This window comes from Bos javanicus, chromosome 7 (genome assembly GCF_032452875.1).
Source record: "Bos javanicus breed banteng chromosome 7, ARS-OSU_banteng_1.0, whole genome shotgun sequence".
Classification (NCBI taxonomy): domain Eukaryota; kingdom Metazoa; phylum Chordata; class Mammalia; order Artiodactyla; family Bovidae; genus Bos; species Bos javanicus.
This window is the reverse complement of record NC_083874.1, coordinates 20,087,003-20,105,366: the sequence shown is the minus strand read 5'-3', so window position 1 is coordinate 20,105,366 and position 18,364 is coordinate 20,087,003. Positions and strand designations below refer to the sequence as shown.

The 18,364-nt window shown below is 56.6% G+C and overlaps 3 protein-coding genes across 4 annotated transcripts; all 3 read right to left on the bottom strand.

Moving 5' to 3' along the window:
* Nucleotides 1-62: 62 nt before the first annotated feature.
* Nucleotides 63-3,482, bottom strand: LOC133250916 (small integral membrane protein 24-like). Its single transcript, XM_061422753.1, has 4 exons — nt 3,398-3,482; nt 2,554-2,659; nt 2,229-2,294; nt 63-1,018 (listed from the first exon to the last, which is right to left on the bottom strand). Exons 1-4 carry the CDS (start codon nt 3,462-3,464, stop codon nt 853-855), a joined length of 405 nt encoding a protein of 134 aa, XP_061278737.1. The 5' UTR covers nt 3,465-3,482; the 3' UTR covers nt 63-852.
* Nucleotides 2,229-6,085, bottom strand: SMIM44 (small integral membrane protein 44). Its single transcript, XM_061422749.1, has 3 exons — nt 5,427-6,085; nt 3,398-5,286; nt 2,229-2,294 (listed from the first exon to the last, which is right to left on the bottom strand). The coding sequence occupies exons 1-2, from the start codon at nt 5,725-5,727 to the stop codon at nt 5,048-5,050; spliced, it is 540 nt and encodes a 179-aa protein (XP_061278733.1). The 5' UTR covers nt 5,728-6,085; the 3' UTR covers nt 2,229-2,294; nt 3,398-5,047.
* A 3,713-nt stretch (nt 6,086-9,798) lies between these two features.
* On the bottom strand, nt 9,799-18,154 carry DOHH (deoxyhypusine hydroxylase). Of its 2 annotated transcripts, none has more exons than XM_061422745.1 (5): nt 17,837-18,154; nt 14,952-15,282; nt 13,171-13,247; nt 11,581-11,821; nt 9,799-10,509 (listed from the first exon to the last, which is right to left on the bottom strand). In XM_061422745.1, the coding sequence occupies exons 2-5, from the start codon at nt 15,223-15,225 to the stop codon at nt 10,190-10,192; spliced, it is 912 nt and encodes a 303-aa protein (XP_061278729.1). In that variant the 5' UTR covers nt 15,226-15,282; nt 17,837-18,154; the 3' UTR covers nt 9,799-10,189. The 2 variants fall into 2 exon arrangements, with proteins under 2 accessions (XP_061278729.1, XP_061278728.1); XM_061422744.1 differs by having other exon boundaries at nt 17,863-18,153.
* Nucleotides 18,155-18,364: the final 210 nt, after the last annotated feature.

Here is an 18,364-nt window from a genome sequence, read left to right as displayed (position 1 = left end):
CCCCGCTGGCCACAACTAGAGAAAAACCTGCGCAGCAACGGAGACCCAGCACAGCCAATAAATAAATAAAATGATAAACACCAGCCTTTATCAAAGTTCTCATTAGGAAATGGTTAACATCCAGGGCAAGGTCCAGGGCCTGAAGAAAGTGAAGAGAGCAGGGGAGGCTTGTCCCCTCCCAAGATGGTGCACCCAGGGGCACCCCACCCATCAAGACCCAGTTTCTGGAAATGGAGTCACGTGAGCCAAAAACCTGGGGGTGGAGGGAGCAAGGCTTTCCCAGGAGACAGACCTCGGGGCTCAAAGTTCAGGGTTCAGGACGGCAGGATCAAGATTGCAAGGGGAGCGTCTGATCTGCCCAGCACCTGGGCACAGTGGAGTTTTCCACAGCTGCCCAGGCCTTGCTCCCAGCCCCCAAAGCTGTCTCCTCCTGGGGAAACTGAGTCCCAGGGGACAACGGAAGCCCTTCTGAAAGGCTCTCCCCCAGTCCCTGGCCTATACTGGTCCTGAAGCTGAACGGGAGGAAGGAGGTTTTGGTCCATAGATGTCAGGCAGTGGGGAAAAGCAGGTAGAGCGGTGAGATTGTAGGGGTTGGGGGTTTCTCGCGAACCAGGAATGGTCTCCGAGTGCAAGAAGAATCACCAGATAGAACAAATCATAACAATATAGACTGTATAACACACGAAGAGCCCTCCTTGGTGGGGGGTGGGTAGGGTTCCAAGCCTCTTCATTCAGGGCCCCGTACTCTCAACCACAGATGGAGTCACCACAGTGGCTTCAGGTTCAGTTCATTGCTTCTAGGGTGTGGAAGGGGCATCTCTGGCGGGTTTCTTGGAGGAGGTGACTGAATCTTTACATGGCCGTGTTCTTGACTTTCTTGTAGTCCCTGCGCTCCTCATTTTCCTCTAGCTCCAGCCCGAAGTTTCTCTTTCCTTTCTTCTTGGCCTTTTCCCCCTTCCCAGCTTTTTTCTCCTCAGCCTTTTCCTCCTTCTCTTCCTTCCCTTTCTTGTCTTCTTTTCTGTAGGGACACAAAAACCCCAAACCATGGTAACAAAACAGAATCATTCCCATTTCACAGACCCTCACCCGTGCCAGGCCTTTACCTGTGCCAATGCTTCACAAAAAGTCTTTGCTGAATCTTCAAAACAGCCCTTACAAGGCACCCTTGTGATTTCCATTTCACAAAGGCAGAAACTAAGGTTCAGTTGTTCATTGGAAGAATGGATGGATGGATAGGAGAATGGATAGATGGATGGGAGAATGGATGAATGGATAGATGGATGGGTGGATGGATAGATGGATAGGTGGATGGATGGGAGAATGGATGGGTGGATGGATGGATGGATAGATGGGAGAATGGATGGGAGGATTTGTGGGTGGGAGTGTAAATGGATGGATGGGGAAGGAATGAACCTGGCAGGGAGCAAACTATGAATTAGGAGCACTTATTGGACCTGGAGCCTCCAGCACATCCTGAGAGCAGGAACCACACTTTACTGGGGCTGAGCTGGGTCTAAACAAAGCATAGTCCATCCCAGACCCCTCCCTCAGGCATTTTAGGCTCAGCTGAGAATCTTCCAGCCAGGATAGTCTCCTCCCAGCTCCCAGCTCCAACTCCTGTCCCCAAACCTTTGCCCAAGTTGGGGTGCTTGCTCCATAAGAGCCTCCAGCCCTGCCCGCATCCCTGAGCTCTCATCAGAGTCACATCTGGAAACAGGATCATGGGAGACGCTGAATCCAGGAGAGTCACCCACACCAAATCACACGCACACAGTCCCTGCACTATCCCACACCACCATCTTGTTCAACAGGTATTTAGTAAGTGCCTACTGCATGCCAGGCCCTGGGCAGGGCCCTGAGGACACAGCCTGGACCAAAGCTAAGTTCTGTTCAGAAACCAGTAAATGACTTAGATAATTTCATTTGGCAATACGTGCAAAGAAAGATGCAGGGCTGTGTCAGAGAGAGCATCAGGAAGGCTGTTGGTCAGGTTGGGCTTCTGTGGGGAGGAACCAACTGAGCAGGGACTGGAGGAGAGACAGAGCCAGCCAGAAGATATGGGCAAAGGTGTACAAATCAGAACAGTAGGTGCTAAGGCCCTGGGGCCAGAGTGTGGCTGAGGTGTTCAAGGACAGAAAGAGGTCATCAGTGCACACCCACCCCTCCTGTCCCTGAGAGGGGGACAGGAGGGGCTGACCATACACACACACATGCTCACACAGCAGTACCTCAGATCCACTTCCTCATACGGGTTGGGATTCATCCTCAATGTGGGCCTCTCTTCATCCTCAGCTCTGCAGAAGAGATGGGAATCGGAGGGGTGGGGATGGATAAAGGGCAGGAAGTGGAGGCAGCCTCAGTCTCCCCCAGATTGAAGGAACTCCAGGAAGCAAGAGCCAGCGGGGGGAACTGCATGATTGTACTGGGCTGTGGGTGCAAGGGGAGCAGGGAAATGGGGAGACAAGGAAAGGGACTAGAGAGGGTCATGAAGTGGAAGAGGTGCCCAGCACTTTGGGAGTAGGGAGGGGAAGGGGTGAGGAATGGGGCTCCCACCTTGCTTTGGAGCACCAGAGGCGGCTGGCCAACATGAGGATGAAGACAATGAACAGGAACCCCACGACCGCAGCCAGGCCCACCAGCCAGGGCTTCAGTTGGCGCTCTGTGGGGAGGTGGGGGGAGTGGGGACTCAGAAATGGGAAGGGTGGAAAGTGGAGTGTTAGTCCCTCGGTTTTGTCCGACTCATTGACTGTAGCCCGCCAGGCTCCTCTCTGTCTGTGGGATTCTCCAGGCAGGAATACTGGAGTGGGTTGCCATGCCCTCCTCCAGGGGGTCTTCCCGACCCAGGGGTCAATCCCAGGTCTCCCTGCATTGCAGGTGGATTCTTTACCGTCTGAGCCACCAGGGAAGCACCAGGGAAAGGTGGGGGGGCCCCGAAAGGACAGGGAAAGAAGAGTGCAGGAGATGCTCAGACATTAGCATGTGCGATCTAGTTCCCCAACCAGGATGGAACCCGTGCCCAGGGCGGTGGAGGTGTGGAGTCCTAACCACTGGACTGCCAGGGAAGTCCTTTTAATTTGTTTGCTTGTTTTTGCAACACCGCAGCTTGTGGGCTCTTAGTCCCCCGACCAGGGGTTGAACCCAGGCCTCGGGCAGTGAGAGAGCAGAGTCCTCAACACTGGACAGCAGGGAAGTGCCTCAGAGATGGGGGTGCTCAGAGATGGGGTGGGAAGCCCCAAGGGAGTGGGGGAGTTAGGGAGGGGGCCTCCCTTCTCTTCTGCCTGTCCCCTCTCTTCTCAGGGTCCTTGGTTTCTCATCAAGTGGGGAGGGGGCGAGCCCATGTCCAAGCCCATCCCCCAACCCCTCCTCCCATCCGCCAAACCAGAGGTCAGAGCCTTACCCTTCTGGGCCTCAACTGGCGACAGGAGCAGACCCATGAGCAGAAGCAGGATCCCTAAGGTCCCCATCGTGCAGAGGAGCCAGCAGCCGGGGCGCTGGAGTGTGCCGTTCCCCCGTCAGGGTCAGGGGAGGCCCTGCCCAGCTCCTGATAAGGGGGCAGGCGGGTCTGGGGGCGGGGCAGGCCCCAAGTGAGGGCCCCTCCCTTTGCCCCACCTGGTTGGCATCCCACACCCTCTCCCCCGCCTTCCAGGAGGACAGACTCTGGACCTGATTGTAACGATTAACTCGGGAGTCCAGCCCCTCTGCTCTGTGTCCCACCCCTGGACAGCCAGCCTGCGGGGCCCCCAGGCTCGCCCCACAGGGGCCGAGCTGAGATGGCCCTGACCTTGCTTCCTGACTCAGTGCTTTTACACCTCATTACACTTCTTTCTCTGCACACACCACAGATTTTGCCACCTGCATTTTACAGGGAGGCCAGGAGTGCCAGGCTGGGCAGAAACAGCCAGCACTGGGATGTGAACAGGGTCTCTCTCATCACCAGCTTATGCTGCTTCATTGTGGACAGCCAACTCCAGGGAGAGGACAAGGAGCAAGAAGGGAGGGGCCACCGTCCACCTTCAAGCCCTGGAGAACGGGGCCCGGAGCAGCCGATGACTCAGTCCCCAAGCTCTCCTGTGTGTCTACCCTGATCACTAAGTTGATTAGATAGACGGCCCTGTCTGGGAGAAGGGGGACCCTACCCCCTAGCCGCCATGGGACAGCCACGGCCCAGGCACGTGGCAGGAAGACTGGGGTGGGGAGGCCTGGCCCTTCTCCAGGCCTCCAGCATCACTGCCTCCTCCCTTCCTGAGGTCTGACCATGGCCGCAGTGCAAGAGGGCCACTTAGTGGAGCCCAAGGCAAGCCAGGCAGCCCAGCCCATCAGGCACACTTGAAGTCCGTACTGTGTACCCTGCCCCATGCAGAGCTCAGGAGGAAAGGAGGCCCCTGTCCTCGGGGTGCCCTCAGGCTAGTTAGGAAGTCAGGACCCCCAGAGACAGACCACCCCATAATCTAGCTGAGAGGACCTGGAGATGCAGGAGCCCAGGGGACACGCCTCTGCTTCCCCAGGCAGGTCGCTGGCTGGGCTGGCCTCATCCCACAAAAAATTCTCCCTGCTCCAACCAAGTAACGTCTGGGCTGCATGCCTCCGTTTTCCCATCTGATAAATGGGTGGATAAGTCTCGCACAGAGTCAGACACGACTGAAGCGACTTAGCAGCAGCAGCAGCAGCAGCAAGTCCCACCTCAGAGGATTGAATGAAATAAAATACAGAAAGGGCTTGCTTAGCATCCCACAACTCTAGCTAAGGGTTGGCCGTTATTGTTGTGAGATTTTATTTTTTTTTATCTCCTTAGTGTTTTTGGTTTACAGGTTGCCCAGGGCTTGGTGGAAACTGGGCTGGGTTAGGCTCTGGCAGAATGGGGGAAGCCAGAGCATGCAAATAACAGTGTCCAACCACTGGAGCCTGCGAGCCAAGAAAGACCATGTTTTCTGTCAAGACAGCGCGGATCAGTGGAGAAAAGGCTCTGATGGACATGAGTCCACTTTATATTAATACAACCGTCAATGGGGTTGGAGCTGGCCTCCTGGGCCCCAGGGCAGGGCCCAGCTCAGCCCAGCTTCCAAAAGGAGCTCCGGACTGGTGGATCTTTGAAGGCAATGGAGGGGCGGCGGGGGGCCCGGTTGGGGGCTTCTGCGGGGGCCCCCTCGCCACCCCCACCCGCGTCCTCCTCGCCTCGCCAGGCCAGAGCCAGCTGCAGGTCCAATTCTTCCAGGTCTTCACCCTCGGGGCTCTCGGGCAGCTCCCGGGGGGCGTCCTCCTGGTCCGGCTTCGGGCCAAAAGCCCAGTCTGTGACAGGAAGGTGATGAGGAGCGTCCCCAGACATGGCCACCTTCCGCCCTCTTCCCTGGCTACGGGAGACCCTTGGGACCTCCCTCCCCCCACGATCCTGCACTAGCCCACGCCAGGTGTGGTAGATAGTGGCTCACCAGCCAGATCGTGGGCAAGGTCCTTGATGAGATGGCCCACAATGGCGTAGGCCACGGCCACCACCAGGAACGCAGCCAGCAGCAGGTACAGCACGTACCTGGGCAGGCGGATGGTGTCCAGTGGTGGCGGGCGGTACTCCTCATAGAGTGGCGGGGCTGGGCTCCAGTCGTCCATTCCCTCCTCAGCTGCCAGCCCCGGCATGACAGCCACCCGGAGCAGGAGAGGCCCGGAGGTGACCTGCCTGGCGGAAGTATTAAGGAGCTTTGGGTAAGAGGATTGGGGCTCCCCTGTGGCCACCATCTGCCTGGGTGATCACATTGCAAATCACTTCCGCCCACTGCCCCCCTCCCTCGCTCAGCAACAGCCACTGCCAGGTGCTACCCTGCACATCCATCACCCCCCACAGGGCCTTAGCACAGGTTGCTCCCTCTTCTGGGAAAATCCCTGCCCTCCTGGAGCTGATGGTCAAGATGGGGAGATAGGGGGTTTCCCAAGTGACTCAGTGGTAAAGAATCCACCTGGACTGCAGGAGATCCAGGAGATGTGGGTTCAATCCTGGGTCGGGAAGATCCCCCGGGAGGAGGGCATGGCAACCCACTCTAGTATTCTTGCCTGGAGAACCCCATGGACAGAGGAGCCTGGCAGGCTATAGTCCACAATGTTGCAGAGAGTCAGACGTGACTGAAGTGACTTAGCATGCATGCATGCGCGCACATGGTGAGACAGACTCTGAGAAAAGCATAACCGTAGAGTAATGATTGTGTTGTGTTAGAAAGTGAACAGTGGGGCGGCCCTGGTGGTCCAGTGGTTCTGAATCCTCCGGCAAATGCAGGGGACACAGGTTCAGTCCCTGGTCTAGGAAGATTCTACATGCCACAGGGCAAGTAAGCCCATGCTAGTGCCTGCAAGCTGCAACTAATGAACCCATGTGCCACAGCTACCAAAGCCCATACGCCCTAAAGCCCGTGCTCTGCGGCTGGAAGCCACTGTTCCCCACAACTAGAGAAAGCTCCTGTGTGTAGCAACAAAGACCCAGTGCAGCCAAAATAAATGTTATTAAATAAAAAAAAAAGAGAAAGTGAACAGTGGTTTGAGGGTGGGGTGGGCGGGAAGACCACCCTGCCCTCAGTGATTTGAGGGCAGCATAGGGCTGCTAGGAGGGAAGTTAAAGTTTGCAATAGGGCAGCCAAGGTCATGTTCAGCTGATATTTGACCAGAGACCCAGAGGAGGAAAGGACCAGCCATGGCAGTACCAGAGGGAAGAAGTTTCAGTTCAGTTCAGTTCATTTCGGTCGCTCAGTCGTGTCCGACTTTTGTGACCCCATGAATCGCAGCACGCCAGGCCTCCCTGTCCATCACCAACTCCCGGAGTTCACTCAGACTCACGTCCGTCGAGTCAGTGATGCCATCCAGCCATCTCATCCTCTGTCGTCCCCTTCTCCTCCTGCCCCAAATTCCTCCCAGCAACAGAGTCTTTTCCAATGAATCAACTCTTCGCATGAGGTGGCCAAAGTATTGGAGTTTCAGCTTTAGCATCATTGCTTCCAAAGAAATCCCAGGGCTGATCTCCTTCCCAGATGGAAGAAGTTTATTGGATGCAAAAGCCCTGGAGCAGGACCGACTTGGACTTGTTGGACAAGACCGGACTCGGGTGCTTACAGGCGCCCTCCGGTGGCTGCTGTGAGAAAGACAGACTGTGGAGGTGAGGGTGGGCTCTCACTCAGGTGCTCACAGGCGCCCTCCGGTGGTTGTTGTGGGGAGGACAGATCCTGGAGGTGAGATTGGGAGTCAGGGGATGGATGGGCCAGAGGGATTGCGCTGGTTCAGATGGCCAATAATGAGGCTGGACCAGGTGCAGGCAGAAAAGTGAGGCGGAATAGGCAGAGCTGGGGCAGATTTTAAACTGATCAAGCCCTGGTGTCGGCAGGCTGAACACCTGGAATGACAGGAGTTTCCATTTCCTCTAGGAGGAGCCACTATAGGAGGTAGTAAGTCTAAGGACTGCTAAGTTTGGGAAGCCTCATCAGCTAATTGGAGATATCCAGACTGGACCCTGCGGAGAAGGCAATGGCAACCCATTCCAGTACTCTTTCCTGGCAAATCCCATGGACGGAGGAGCCTGGTGGGCTGCAGTCCATGGGGTCGCTAGGAGTCCGACACGACTGAAGCGACTTAGCAGCAGCAGCAGACTGGACCCTGAGTCAAGAGCTCCGAGGATGTTCCCCCACCCCCACCCAACGGCTGGAGTCAGAACGGTGGGTATCATTGAAGCATAGATGGGATTTAAGCCCCAATAGTGGATGAAGCTGCCCGGCTGGGATGTGAGTGGTGCTTGAGGACCCAGCCCTGGGCCGATGAAGGATAGGAACGGCAGAGGAAGGCGGGCCGGAGGCGGGGTCCCTGAGAAATTCCCAGGAGCAGAGGGGAGAGTGTAGACTGTGATGTGACAACCAGATTTGGACACTGGGAGGCCACCTGTGGGCTTCCCCAGTGGCTCAGCAGTAAAGAATCCCCCTGCAGAGCAGGAGCTGCAGGAAACCTGGGTTCAATCCCTGGGTCAGGAAGATCTCCTGGAGGAGGGCATGGCAACCCATTCTTGCCTGGAGAATCCTCATGGACAAAGCCTGGAAGGCTACAGTCCATAGGGTCGCACATACTCGGACACGATGAAGGGACTTAGCACACACTCACAGGTCATCTGTGGGCAAGGACAGTTCTGGGGACTTGAGAGGCAGTCCTAGTTGGTGCCGGTTTGGGAGAGAACGGGCTGGCGAGGGTCTGACAACTTCCTAGGGCTTATGGGGGCCAGAGCTGGAAGGCATGGGGTCAGGACTGTGTGTGATGGTGGTTGTTTTTCTGCTCTTAAATTACAGGGACTTCCCTGGTGGTCCAGAGGTTGGGAATTTGCCTTGCAGTGTGGGGGCCATGGGTTTGATCCTTGGTCAAGGTACTAAGATCCCACATGCCACAGGGCCAAGTTGACGAGACGGGCTGGGGTCCTGGGGAAAAATGGGGGAGAGGGCTCGCAGCTAGCACCCGAGGGTGACGCTGTAGGATAACAGGAAATCTGTTTGTTCTTCGTCCTGGCACCTGACTCAGAGCTCCCAAGAACCTGTAATTTCCCGAGTGATGGGATGAAGGATGCCTCCTCTGAGGTTCGTAAGCAGCCTCTTTCCACCACACCTGGGTGTCAGCTGATGCAGACGAGGTGGGGCAGCTTTGGGTTGGGGGGGGGGGGTCCCAGTGGCATGGGGAACCTACTCTGGGATAGAGGGATGGAACTTTCAGCTCCACCACCCCAGGGAGAGGGCTTCGGGGTGGCTCAGATGGTAAGGAATCTGCCTCCAATGCAACAGACCTGGGTTCGATCCCTGGGTCAAGATTCCACGGAGGAGAGCATGGCAACCCACTCCAGTACTCTTACCTGGAGAATCCCATGGACAGAGGAGCCTGGCAGGCTACAGTCCACGGGGTCGCAGAGTCCGGTACGACTGAGACACAACTGAGTATACCCGGGGAGAGGGGCTGGGAACTGAGCTAATTGCCAATGGCGAATGATTTAACAGACCACGCCCATGTTGAAAACCCTACCGGAAGGGGCTTAGAGAGCTTCCGGACGGGTGAGAGCATCCGCCCTAAACTCCACGAGGACAACAGATGCTCCTGTGCTGGGGACCCTCCTGGACTTTGCGCCTGTTCATCTGGCTGTTCATATGCCTCCTTTATGATAAATAGTTAAGTAAACTGTTTTCCTGACTTGAGGGGGTGGTGGGAGCCCCAAATTATAACCAGTCGATCAGAAGTATGGGAGGTCCAGGCTCGAGACCAGCGTCTGAAGTGGGGCAACTCTGCAGGTCTGACCCCTGAACCTGGAGGGTCTGCACTTACTCTGGGCAGATGATGTCAGCACTGAACTGAGTTGTAAGACACCCAGCTGATGCCCATGTATAAATTGAGAATTTCTTGGTGTGAAAATGTGTCACACATGAAATGAGTTCTCTTGTTAACACCCATTTTACAAAGCGGTAAATGGGCTGCTGGAGACTGCAGGTGGAGGAAGTAGGGGACGGAGGTGGGAATGGGAACGCATAGCCCGAGCTGTTAGCCATACCACAAAACCCCTTCCCTTATGTCCCCAATAAAGGCTGGGAGAGGATGAGGTCTGGCTTGGAGGGAACTGGCTGGGCAGATTTTATTCCTGCCCAGGAAATTGATGGGGAAACAGGAGCACTGGCTTGTGGTTGGTCACACAGTCTTGGGCAGGGCAGACGTCAGAGCTGAGCTCTCCACATGCCTTTGTCCCCCACACTTTCCTTTAGAGCTGCCATCCCTCACCTCAGCCGCCCCACAACACACTCTGAGAGTCATCGCTTGGCAAAAATAATTTAATAGTTCATCTAGGCTATGTCCCTGGGACCTGCTTGCCCTCCCTAAGCCCTTAGCTCCAGGCCACCCCACCCCACAAAGCACAGCTCCAACACCCCCAACCCTGGGGGCCTGGGTTTCCCCACAGTGCCTTCCCCACGCCCTTTCATTCCTAGAGAAGCGGGGCCACCACCCCCCGACCCCCCAGACGCAGCTTTGTTCCCGCAACCCCTCGGTCCCCCTCCCCTTGTGCTCAGTGGCAGAAGTGACTTAAGCGTAGCCCCCGGGAGCCTGCGATCAAGATGCAAAAGGGGCTGGAAGACAGGGAAGCAAGATCCGATTCACTCCAGCATGGTTTATGCGCCGAGTCCAAACGGGGGACCGCCCCGCGGAGGCCCTAGGAGAGGGGTGAGCACAGCCGCTCCAGCCCGTCTGCATATTGGAAGGTCGACCCCGTCTCATACTCGTACATGTCCAGGGCCACCTCGCAGCTCTCCCGCACCACACGCTCAGGGTCGGCCACGTGGGCCCGCAGGGCGGCCAGGCAGGCAGGCCGGGCGATGGCCCCCAGGGCCTCGGCACACTCGTGTCGTACCATGGGGTTCTCAGTGGGCTGCGCCAGGGCTGCCGCCAGTTGGGGCACTGCCGCCTCGTGCTGCATCTGGCCCAGAACGTAGCCGATCTCATGGCGGAAGAGGGCACTGCCGCAGCGCAGGCCTACAGGGGAAGAAGGCTGGGGTCACCACAGAGCAAGGAGGGGGCCTGGCGCGGGGCACCGGGGAACAGAGGGACCGAGAGGGGACGAAAGGAGGTTCCCGAATCCGGGAGCACTCCCCAACACCCCCACCGCCAATCATGGAGTTCAGAGGTGGGACCCTAGCCACCAGAGGGACTGGGGAAGCAGGGTGGGCCCATCGGGCTCTGGAAACTCGGCCCTCCCTTCCCACTCCCCGGAGGCCAGACTGGGCACGGCCGCCTCCTTCCCGTCCTGTCCCCCGCACCCCGACTCCGTGTTGTGCCCACACTGCCAGTGCGATTTGCAGGCATCTTATACATTTGTGCTTCTGGGTCGTTTCCTGCATGATCCCCACACTCCATAGAGTCTTAGTGACCCTGACAGGCAGAGTCCCAGGCTTTTCACCAGCACAGCCACACAGAGGGGCCACACTTCTCCTGAGAGGGGCCCAGCCTTGGACCCGGGAGTGACCTGCCTGTGATCCGATGTCCTCTGGAGGCAGAGCTGGGATTTGAGGCCAGCCCGCCTGACTGTGCAGCTAACCGCCCAGGACAAACCCACACCTGCCCCCTCTGCGCTCCCGCCGCGGGGTCCACGTGGTGGTGATGTCCCAGCATCTCCCTGGCTAGACAGGAAGCTCCAGGAAGGCAGAGGGACTCTGAGCACTCTGTGGACCAGAAGCAGCCACCTCAGGCGTGGGGGAGGGGATCAAGGGACCCCAGGATTCCTGGAGGCCCCTCCTCTCCTTTTCTGCTAGAGGAGCCACAGCCCCTCAGACTTGCACAGGGCTCCCTGCACAGCTGAGATGAAAATGCCACCAGTAACGGTCACGGGGGACCCTGGGGTCAAACCCAAACTGCAGCTGAGACTGCTGTGTGACCCTGGACAAGTCCCTCTGCCTCTCTGGGCCTAGGCTCCCACCACGGAGAAGTGGGGGTAATAAGAGTACCTGCCCCAGGATGCACTGCCCAGGATGCTATGCAGCTGTGTGTGACAACTATGGCCATAGGGGCCAAGGGGCCCCGAGCCTGACCCCCGAGGCCCCTCCTCACCTTCGGCCAGCGCCAGGGCAGCCTCCTTGCCTCCAGCATCACGCAGGGCAAACATGGCTCGGTATCGGTCGAAGAGTGGCCGGGCCTCGTCCAGTAGCGCCTCCCGCAGCTGCCCCAGGTCGCGCTCCTCAGCGGGCGGGGCTGGGTCCACAGAGAGGTAGGGCCCCCGGACCGCTGACTCTCCACCATGCTGCTGCAGCCACTCCAGCCGCCGGACAGCCAGCTGGCATGTCTCAGCCACCTGCAGGGAGAGGGGCACACAGGCGGCCGCTGGGGACGGAAGGGAAGGGAGTGGACATGCCAGGTCCCCCTCCAGCCCCCAGGGCTCCCGGTTTAGCAGGGACACAGCCCACAGACTCTGGACTAATTGATCCTTCCAGGCTGGAAACAACCGGCATGGACTGCTGTGATCAGGGAGTGACAGGGGAACAGTGGGTCAGGAGGAGTCACTCGGAGGTGACCGGTGAGAAAGGCATCAGGTGGGATGAGCCAGTGCAAAGGCCCCAAGGCAGGACCATCGGGGGGTGCCAGCAACAGACATGACCTGAGGCCAGGCCTGAGGAGGCCAGGCCAGACTGCTTAAGACTACTGTCCCAAAGGTGATGACAAACCATGAGTCTTGAGGCACAGAATAAGTTAATAGATGATGGATAAATAAATGTGATTGCTCCACACACAGCAGCATCACTCAGCCCTGAAAAGGAGAGAAGCCCAGACACCGGCTACCACGCGGATGGACCCTGAGAACACGGTGCTCAGTGAGACGCAGACACAGAAGGACACGCGGGGTGTGATTCTACTGACGGGAAACGAGCACAGCAGGCAGATCCACAGACACAGAGAGTGGGTTCCTGGTGGTCAGGGACTGGGGCAAGGAATGGAGGAGTGACTGCTGATGGGGATAGGGCTTCCTTTTGGGGGGATGGACTGTTCTAGGAATCAGACAGTGGTGATGGTTCTATAACTCTATGGATGTACGAAGTCAAAGTCGCTCAGTCGTGTCTGACTCTCTGAGACGCCATGGACTATACAGTCCAGTGAAATTCTCCAGGCCAGAATACTGGAGTGGGTAGCCTTTCCCTTCTCCAGGGGATCTCCCCAACCCAGGTTCACACCCAAGTCTCCCGCATTGCAGGTGAATTCTTTACCAGCTGAGCCACAAGGGAAGCCCACGGATGTACTAAAAACCACCCAAATGCACATTTTCAGGGAGTGGGTTTTATGGTATGTGACACATCTCAATAAAGCTGTTGTTTAAAGAAAAAATAGGGACAGCGGCAGGGAGACACTGGATGAGGCTGGGTGGAGGTGGAGAGGTGGGTGGGTTGGGAGATCTACACGATGGAGGGACTGCCTGTGGGAGGCTAGGAGAGAGGCGAGTGGGGGCTGTGCTGGCGCCAGTGGAGCAGGGTGGGTGTCACGTGTGAATCGAGTTCAGTTTTGCCCAAAGGGGCAGTGGACGGCGTCCATCCTGACTGCAGCCCTCTCTTGGCATCCCTGGGTGGTCACCCTGGCAACCAGACACAGGGTCTGAGGCCAGTTCCTGGACCCGAGATGGGGGTGGGTATGGGCAGGGGGGTGCTGTGTTACCTCAACAACAGGGTCAGTAGAGTACTGCTTCAGGATCTCCAGCACCTCTGGGTCCCCAATGGCCCCCAGGGCCTCCCCTGAGAAGAACATGGCAGAGAGCGTACATTGGCTGGTTAGGAAACGCCCCAGATGCCTTCCCCCTCACTGCCCCTGCCTGTGTCGTATGGGTGGGCCACCCAGCCATGAGTTTTGAAGCAGGGACCAGTCCATCCCTGGAATCTGCACCAATGAGTGTCCCTTCCCCAGATATCAGACTTTGCTGGAAACTGGCTCAGACCCCACACTGGCCCACACCCCTAGAGCTCATGGCCCAGAGGGGAGATGCAGATTAGCATGCCCTTACAACTTGGGGACATGGGTGGCGAGAGCCAAGAACAGTCCGCTGAGTCGAGTCCATCATGGAGAGGCCCGAAAACATGGGGGAGGTTTCTAAGCTGCGATGTGGGCAAGGAGGGTCAGCAGACAGGCACCATCCTGCCTCGGGGCCTTTGCACTGCCCAGAACCCCTTTCCCCAGACAACTCCCTTACTCCACTTGGATCTCTTTCCAGCAATTAAAAACAGCAATGCTGGACTTCCCTGGTGGTTCAGTGGTTGAGACTCCAAGTTTCAAACGCACGGGGCGCAGGTTCAATCCCTGGTCAGGGAACTAGGATCCCACACATCCCATGGAAAGGCCAAAAAAAAAAAAAAGGCAACACCTCTGGCACCCTCTCCCAGGCTTTATTTTCTTCCGTAACACTTAGGTAAGCGTTTGCACCATAACATGACTGGGTGTTCCAGAAAATCACACACACGAAATTGAGATTTGGGCTCAAATGTTTCTCTATACGGAGAGCTCCCAGAGGAGTCAATGGTTGGGATCCTGAGAGGAGTCCAAGGCAGCCTGGCAAAGCTGGAGATTATCTCAGGGAATATTCAAAAGGACCAAGAACAATCATAAATGGAACCATAGCCCCTCACTGGCTATCTGAGCCTCTTGTGAGAATAGCACCTGGCCTACAGTAGATGGTCCATGAACATTTGTCCAGGGAATTCCCTGGCAGTCCAGCGGTTAGGACTCCATGCTTTCACTGCAGAGGGCACAGGTTTGATCCCTGGTTGAGGAACTAAGATCCCACAGGCCATCTGGAGTGGCCATAAAAAATTGTCCAGTAAGTGAAGTGACTGAGTAACCTTGGGTTGGCTGGCTATGACCACTGCCTGTCTTTGTATGAGCAAAGAATGGTATTTCCAGTTTTAACTTTTTTTTTTTTTAGTCACTCAGTCATGTCCGACTCTTGGCAACCCGATGGACTGTAGCCCGCCAGGCTCCCCTGTTCATGGGACTCTCCAGGCAAGAATACTGGAGTGGGTTGTCATTTCCTTCCCCAGGGGATCTTCCCGACCCAGGGATCAAACCCAGGTCTCCCGCATTGTCTGTGTATTTTCTTTTAATCAAAGAGATCAGGGACTTCCGGTAGTCCAATGGTAAAGACTCTGAGCTTCCAATGCAAGGGGTGCGGGTTCAATCCCTGGTGAACAACCTAAGATACTACACGCCATATGGAGCGACCAAAAAAATAAAAACAAAAAGGGATCACAATTTATGACTCGTGAAATTCACATCTCAGGGCCCATAAAGCCAGACTGGCTCGAGGCAACACCCATCCATTACCTGGGATTTACCTGGCTCTTGTGCTTCGGCAGTAGAGCTGAGACATGGGGCAGAGATGGTCGAAGGCATTCACCACCCACCCCTTCCAGCACTCGCCAGGTACAGCCCGCACCCCGTCTGCTCACCTGCCTCATGGCGCACCATGGGCTCCTGGCGGGTGTCCCGCAGCACGTCCAGCAGCACGGGGATGGCCCGTCGGTCCTGCATTTGGCCCAGGCAGTAGGCCAGCTCATGCTTGAGCAGGGCTGAGTCATCATCGAAGGCCCGGCTGATCCAGGAGATGGCCACTGGACCCCCGAGCCCACGCAGTGTGAACAGTGCCCGGAAGCGGGCCTGCAGGGGCTGCCCGGGGTCAACCAGCGTCTGCCCCACTGCCTCCACTTCCTGCTCCGTCACCATGGCGATGCCGCCTTCCTCCTCCTTGGGCTAAACCAGGGGACTCTCAAGCTTGAGAACCTGATGGGAGGGGAAACCGAGATGCCAGGTCAAGGTGCCGTTTGCTGCTAGCTGACTTGTTCATCTCAGAGTTAGGACCTCAGCGGGGTGGTTTCCAAACTGCTGAACAGCCTGGGTGCCTGGGTCCGGCCCTGCCTACCTGCTGTGTGGCCTTCCCTAAGGCACTTTCCTCTCTGGGCCTGTGGCCTCTATCTACCTCACCAATGACTTCCGCTGGTCTGTTCGCCACACAGCAGCCAGAGGGGCTGTGGAGACTGGTTCCCAACATGGCCTTCAGGGACTCTCACCTCCTGGTGTTTGTGGACCGTGTGGACCTTACCCCCGACCCCACAGCGTATAGGGCTGACCCGGGTGAATAACGGGATACGGGAGAAATGGCACTGTGACTTGGGAGCGTCATAAGGGACCCTGTGGCTTCCTCCTTGTGGCTCCAGGGGCCCACATGGTGGAGAAACTGAAGCCTTCCACCAACAGCCAGGTGAGAGCGGCAGCTTGAGAGCAGCTCCCCCAGCCCCAGTCCAGCCCTCAGATGGCGGAGCCCAGCCAGGGTCTGCACGCAACCTCACGCGTGATCAGAGGCACAGCCACCCAGCTAAACCAGGCCCGGACCCCTGACCCACAGAAACTGAAAAATAGTGTTACTACTGTTTATAGAGCTGCTGAGGACATCCCTGGTGGTCTAATGGTTAAGAATCCGCCTTCCAGTGCAGGGTACGCAGGTTCCATCCCTGGTCGGGGAGCTAAGATCCTATGTTATTGTTGTTCAGTTGCTAAAACTCTGAAGGCAGGGACTGAGTGCTAGTCACCCCTGTACTCCCAGCACACAATTCATTAATAAGAACAATGACCATGGACTTCCCTGGCGGTCCAGTGGTTAAGAATCTGCCTGCCAATGCAAGGGACACTGATGTGATCCATGGCCCGGTAAGATTTCATATGCTGTGGGGCAACTAAGCCTGCGAGCCACAACTGTTGAGCCAGAGCGCTGCCACACTGAAGCCCACGAGTGCCCTAGAGCCTGCGCTCCACAACAAGAGAAGCTGCCGCAATGAGAAGCCCACACACCGCAACTAGAGAGAGCCTGCACGCAGCAACGAAGACCCAGCACAGCCAAAAAATAAATAATAACTTAAAAAAAAAAAAAAAGAAACGTAAGGGACTTCCCTGGCTGTCCCGTGGTTAAAAATTCACCTTCCAACGCACGGGGTGCAGGTTCCATCCCTAGTTGGAAAGTTGAGATCCCACATGCCTTGTGGCCAAAATGCCAAGACACAGAACAGAAGCAATATTTTAACAAATTCAACAAAGACTTTAAAAATGATCTACATCCAAAAAAAAATTTTTAAAGAACAATGACCATAACAATAATAGCAACTGACATTTACACAGGATGTGCTACTTTGACAGTCATCTATTCTAAGCCCCTACATTCCTAAACTCGCTCCATCCTTTCCATAACCCTTTGAGACAAGCACCGCGGTCGTCAGTGTTTTACAGGAGGGGCCGCCAAGCACAGAGAGGTGAAGCACTTGCCTAGGAACCCAGTGAAGAGTTAGAGATCCCGGCAGCTGGGCTCCAGAGTCAAGGTCTAAACCACAAACTCGGGGTTGAAAGGAAGGATTAAAATGAAAGGATGCAGCTGAGGCTGGTCTTCATCCTCCAGACCAGTGAGGACACTTCGTGAAGCTTACGAGCAGGGTATGGCTCCCAGCGGAGTCATTAGGGCCAACCTGGTATAATAAGGGAGGTGCAGTTGTGTGAGCACAGGTGACCATCAAAGGAGGTGGCACTCAAAACAGGGATCATCAGGGACTTCCCTGGTGGCCCGGTGGCTAACTTCGTGAGCACCCAATGCAGGGCCTGGCTTTGAACCCTGGTCAGGGAGCTAGATCCCTTACGCCACAACTAAGACAGACTTCAATGAAGAGTGAGTAAGGGATGGAAGAAGGGAAGTTCGGAATTCCCGAAATCCGCCCCCTCTAAACCAAGAATTCCCAACAAAAAGACCTTCGATAAACTAAGCCCCCGCCCCCGCTGCCGCTAAGAGGCAAGTCGCCCCAACAGGGCATCCCTCGGGGCTGCTCCCAGGATCCCCCAGCGACGACCGGGTCCCCAAAGCTCCATGGAAGAGACTCCCAGGAACTGATGTCTCATGGCATCATTGACTCAATGGACATGAGCTTGAGCGAACTCCGGGAGATGGTGAAGTAAAGTCTGACATGCTGCAATCCATGGGGCAGCAAAGTGTCAGACACAAATGAGCGACTGAACAACAAGACACGTTTACGGGTGTCCCCCAGTACCTGATCCTTCACAGTTTGGTTCTCCCAGAACCCCGAGAAAGAGGTCACCCAACATGGGACCTTCCCCCGCGCGCTGATTCTTCACTACGCGCATCCCCGGAGACAGGGTCTGCAGAACTGGAGCGAAATACTTCGCCGGGACCTCTCAGAAGGGAGGCCTTTCTACTCCCCAGCGAAAGAATCCCAGCGCCGGGACCCCAGTGAGGCGTCCTCCCCGTCCCCCTCGCCCCCAGAACACCCCAGTGAGCTACCAGATCGGAGGATCTACAGGACCCACCCGCTCCGCGGCCGCTGCCACCAACACTTCACCAACCGCGACACTGCTACAGCGCTCTGGGGGCCGCCATCTTGCCGCCCACGTGACCAGGCCAGACGGCACCAACGCAGCACTGAGGGAGGATCCAATCTAAGGCTCCGCAGCGTGAGTGGCCCCGCAAGCGCGAGTTAGCAACGGTGCCATAGCTCACTCACACATCAGGAGGAATCTACGGGCACTTCTCAGGGAAATAAAAGGGCAGCTTCCATCGTTTCCACGTAAGAGATTTTCTCTCCGGCCTCCCCACCCGATACGACGAATGGAAATGGTTTGTCCCGACTCAGCCGAGAGGTGAGGCCGGCAAGCGACGCAGCTTGTTCCTGGGGCGTGGTCAAGTCTCAGGGGCGTGGCCAATTAGATGGGAATTCAGTTCAGTCGCTCAGTCGTGTCCGACTTTTTGCAACCCTATGAATTGCAGCACGCCAGGCCTCCCTGTCCATCACCATCTCCCGGAATTCACTCA

Coding starts and splice junctions, on each gene's coding strand:
- DOHH (XM_061422745.1), bottom strand. CDS start 15,225: ATGGTGACGGAGCAGGAAGTGGAGGCAGTGGGGCAGACGCTGGTTGAC. Junction 11,822..13,170: donor CTACTGACCCTGTTGTTGAG/GTAACACAGCAC, acceptor CTCTCCCTGCAG/GTGGCTGAGACATGCCAGCT. Junction 10,510..11,580: donor TGCCCTGGCGCTGGCCGAAG/GTGAGGAGGGGC, acceptor CTTCCCCTGTAG/GCCTGCGCTGCGGCAGTGCC.
- LOC133250916 (XM_061422753.1), bottom strand. CDS start 3,464: ATGGGGACCTTAGGGATCCTGCTTCTGCTCATGGGTCTGCTCCTGTCG. Junction 2,295..2,553: donor CTCTGGTGCTCCAAAGCAAG/GTGGGAGCCCCA, acceptor TCTCTTCTGCAG/AGCTGAGGATGAAGAGAGGC. Junction 1,019..2,228: donor TATGAGGAAGTGGATCTGAG/GTACTGCTGTGT, acceptor GTGTCCCTACAG/AAAAGAAGACAAGAAAGGGA.
- SMIM44 (XM_061422749.1), bottom strand. CDS start 5,727: ATGGTGGCCACAGGGGAGCCCCAATCCTCTTACCCAAAGCTCCTTAAT. Junction 5,287..5,426: donor CCTTGCCCACGATCTGGCTG/GTGAGCCACTAT, acceptor TTCCTGTCACAG/ACTGGGCTTTTGGCCCGAAG.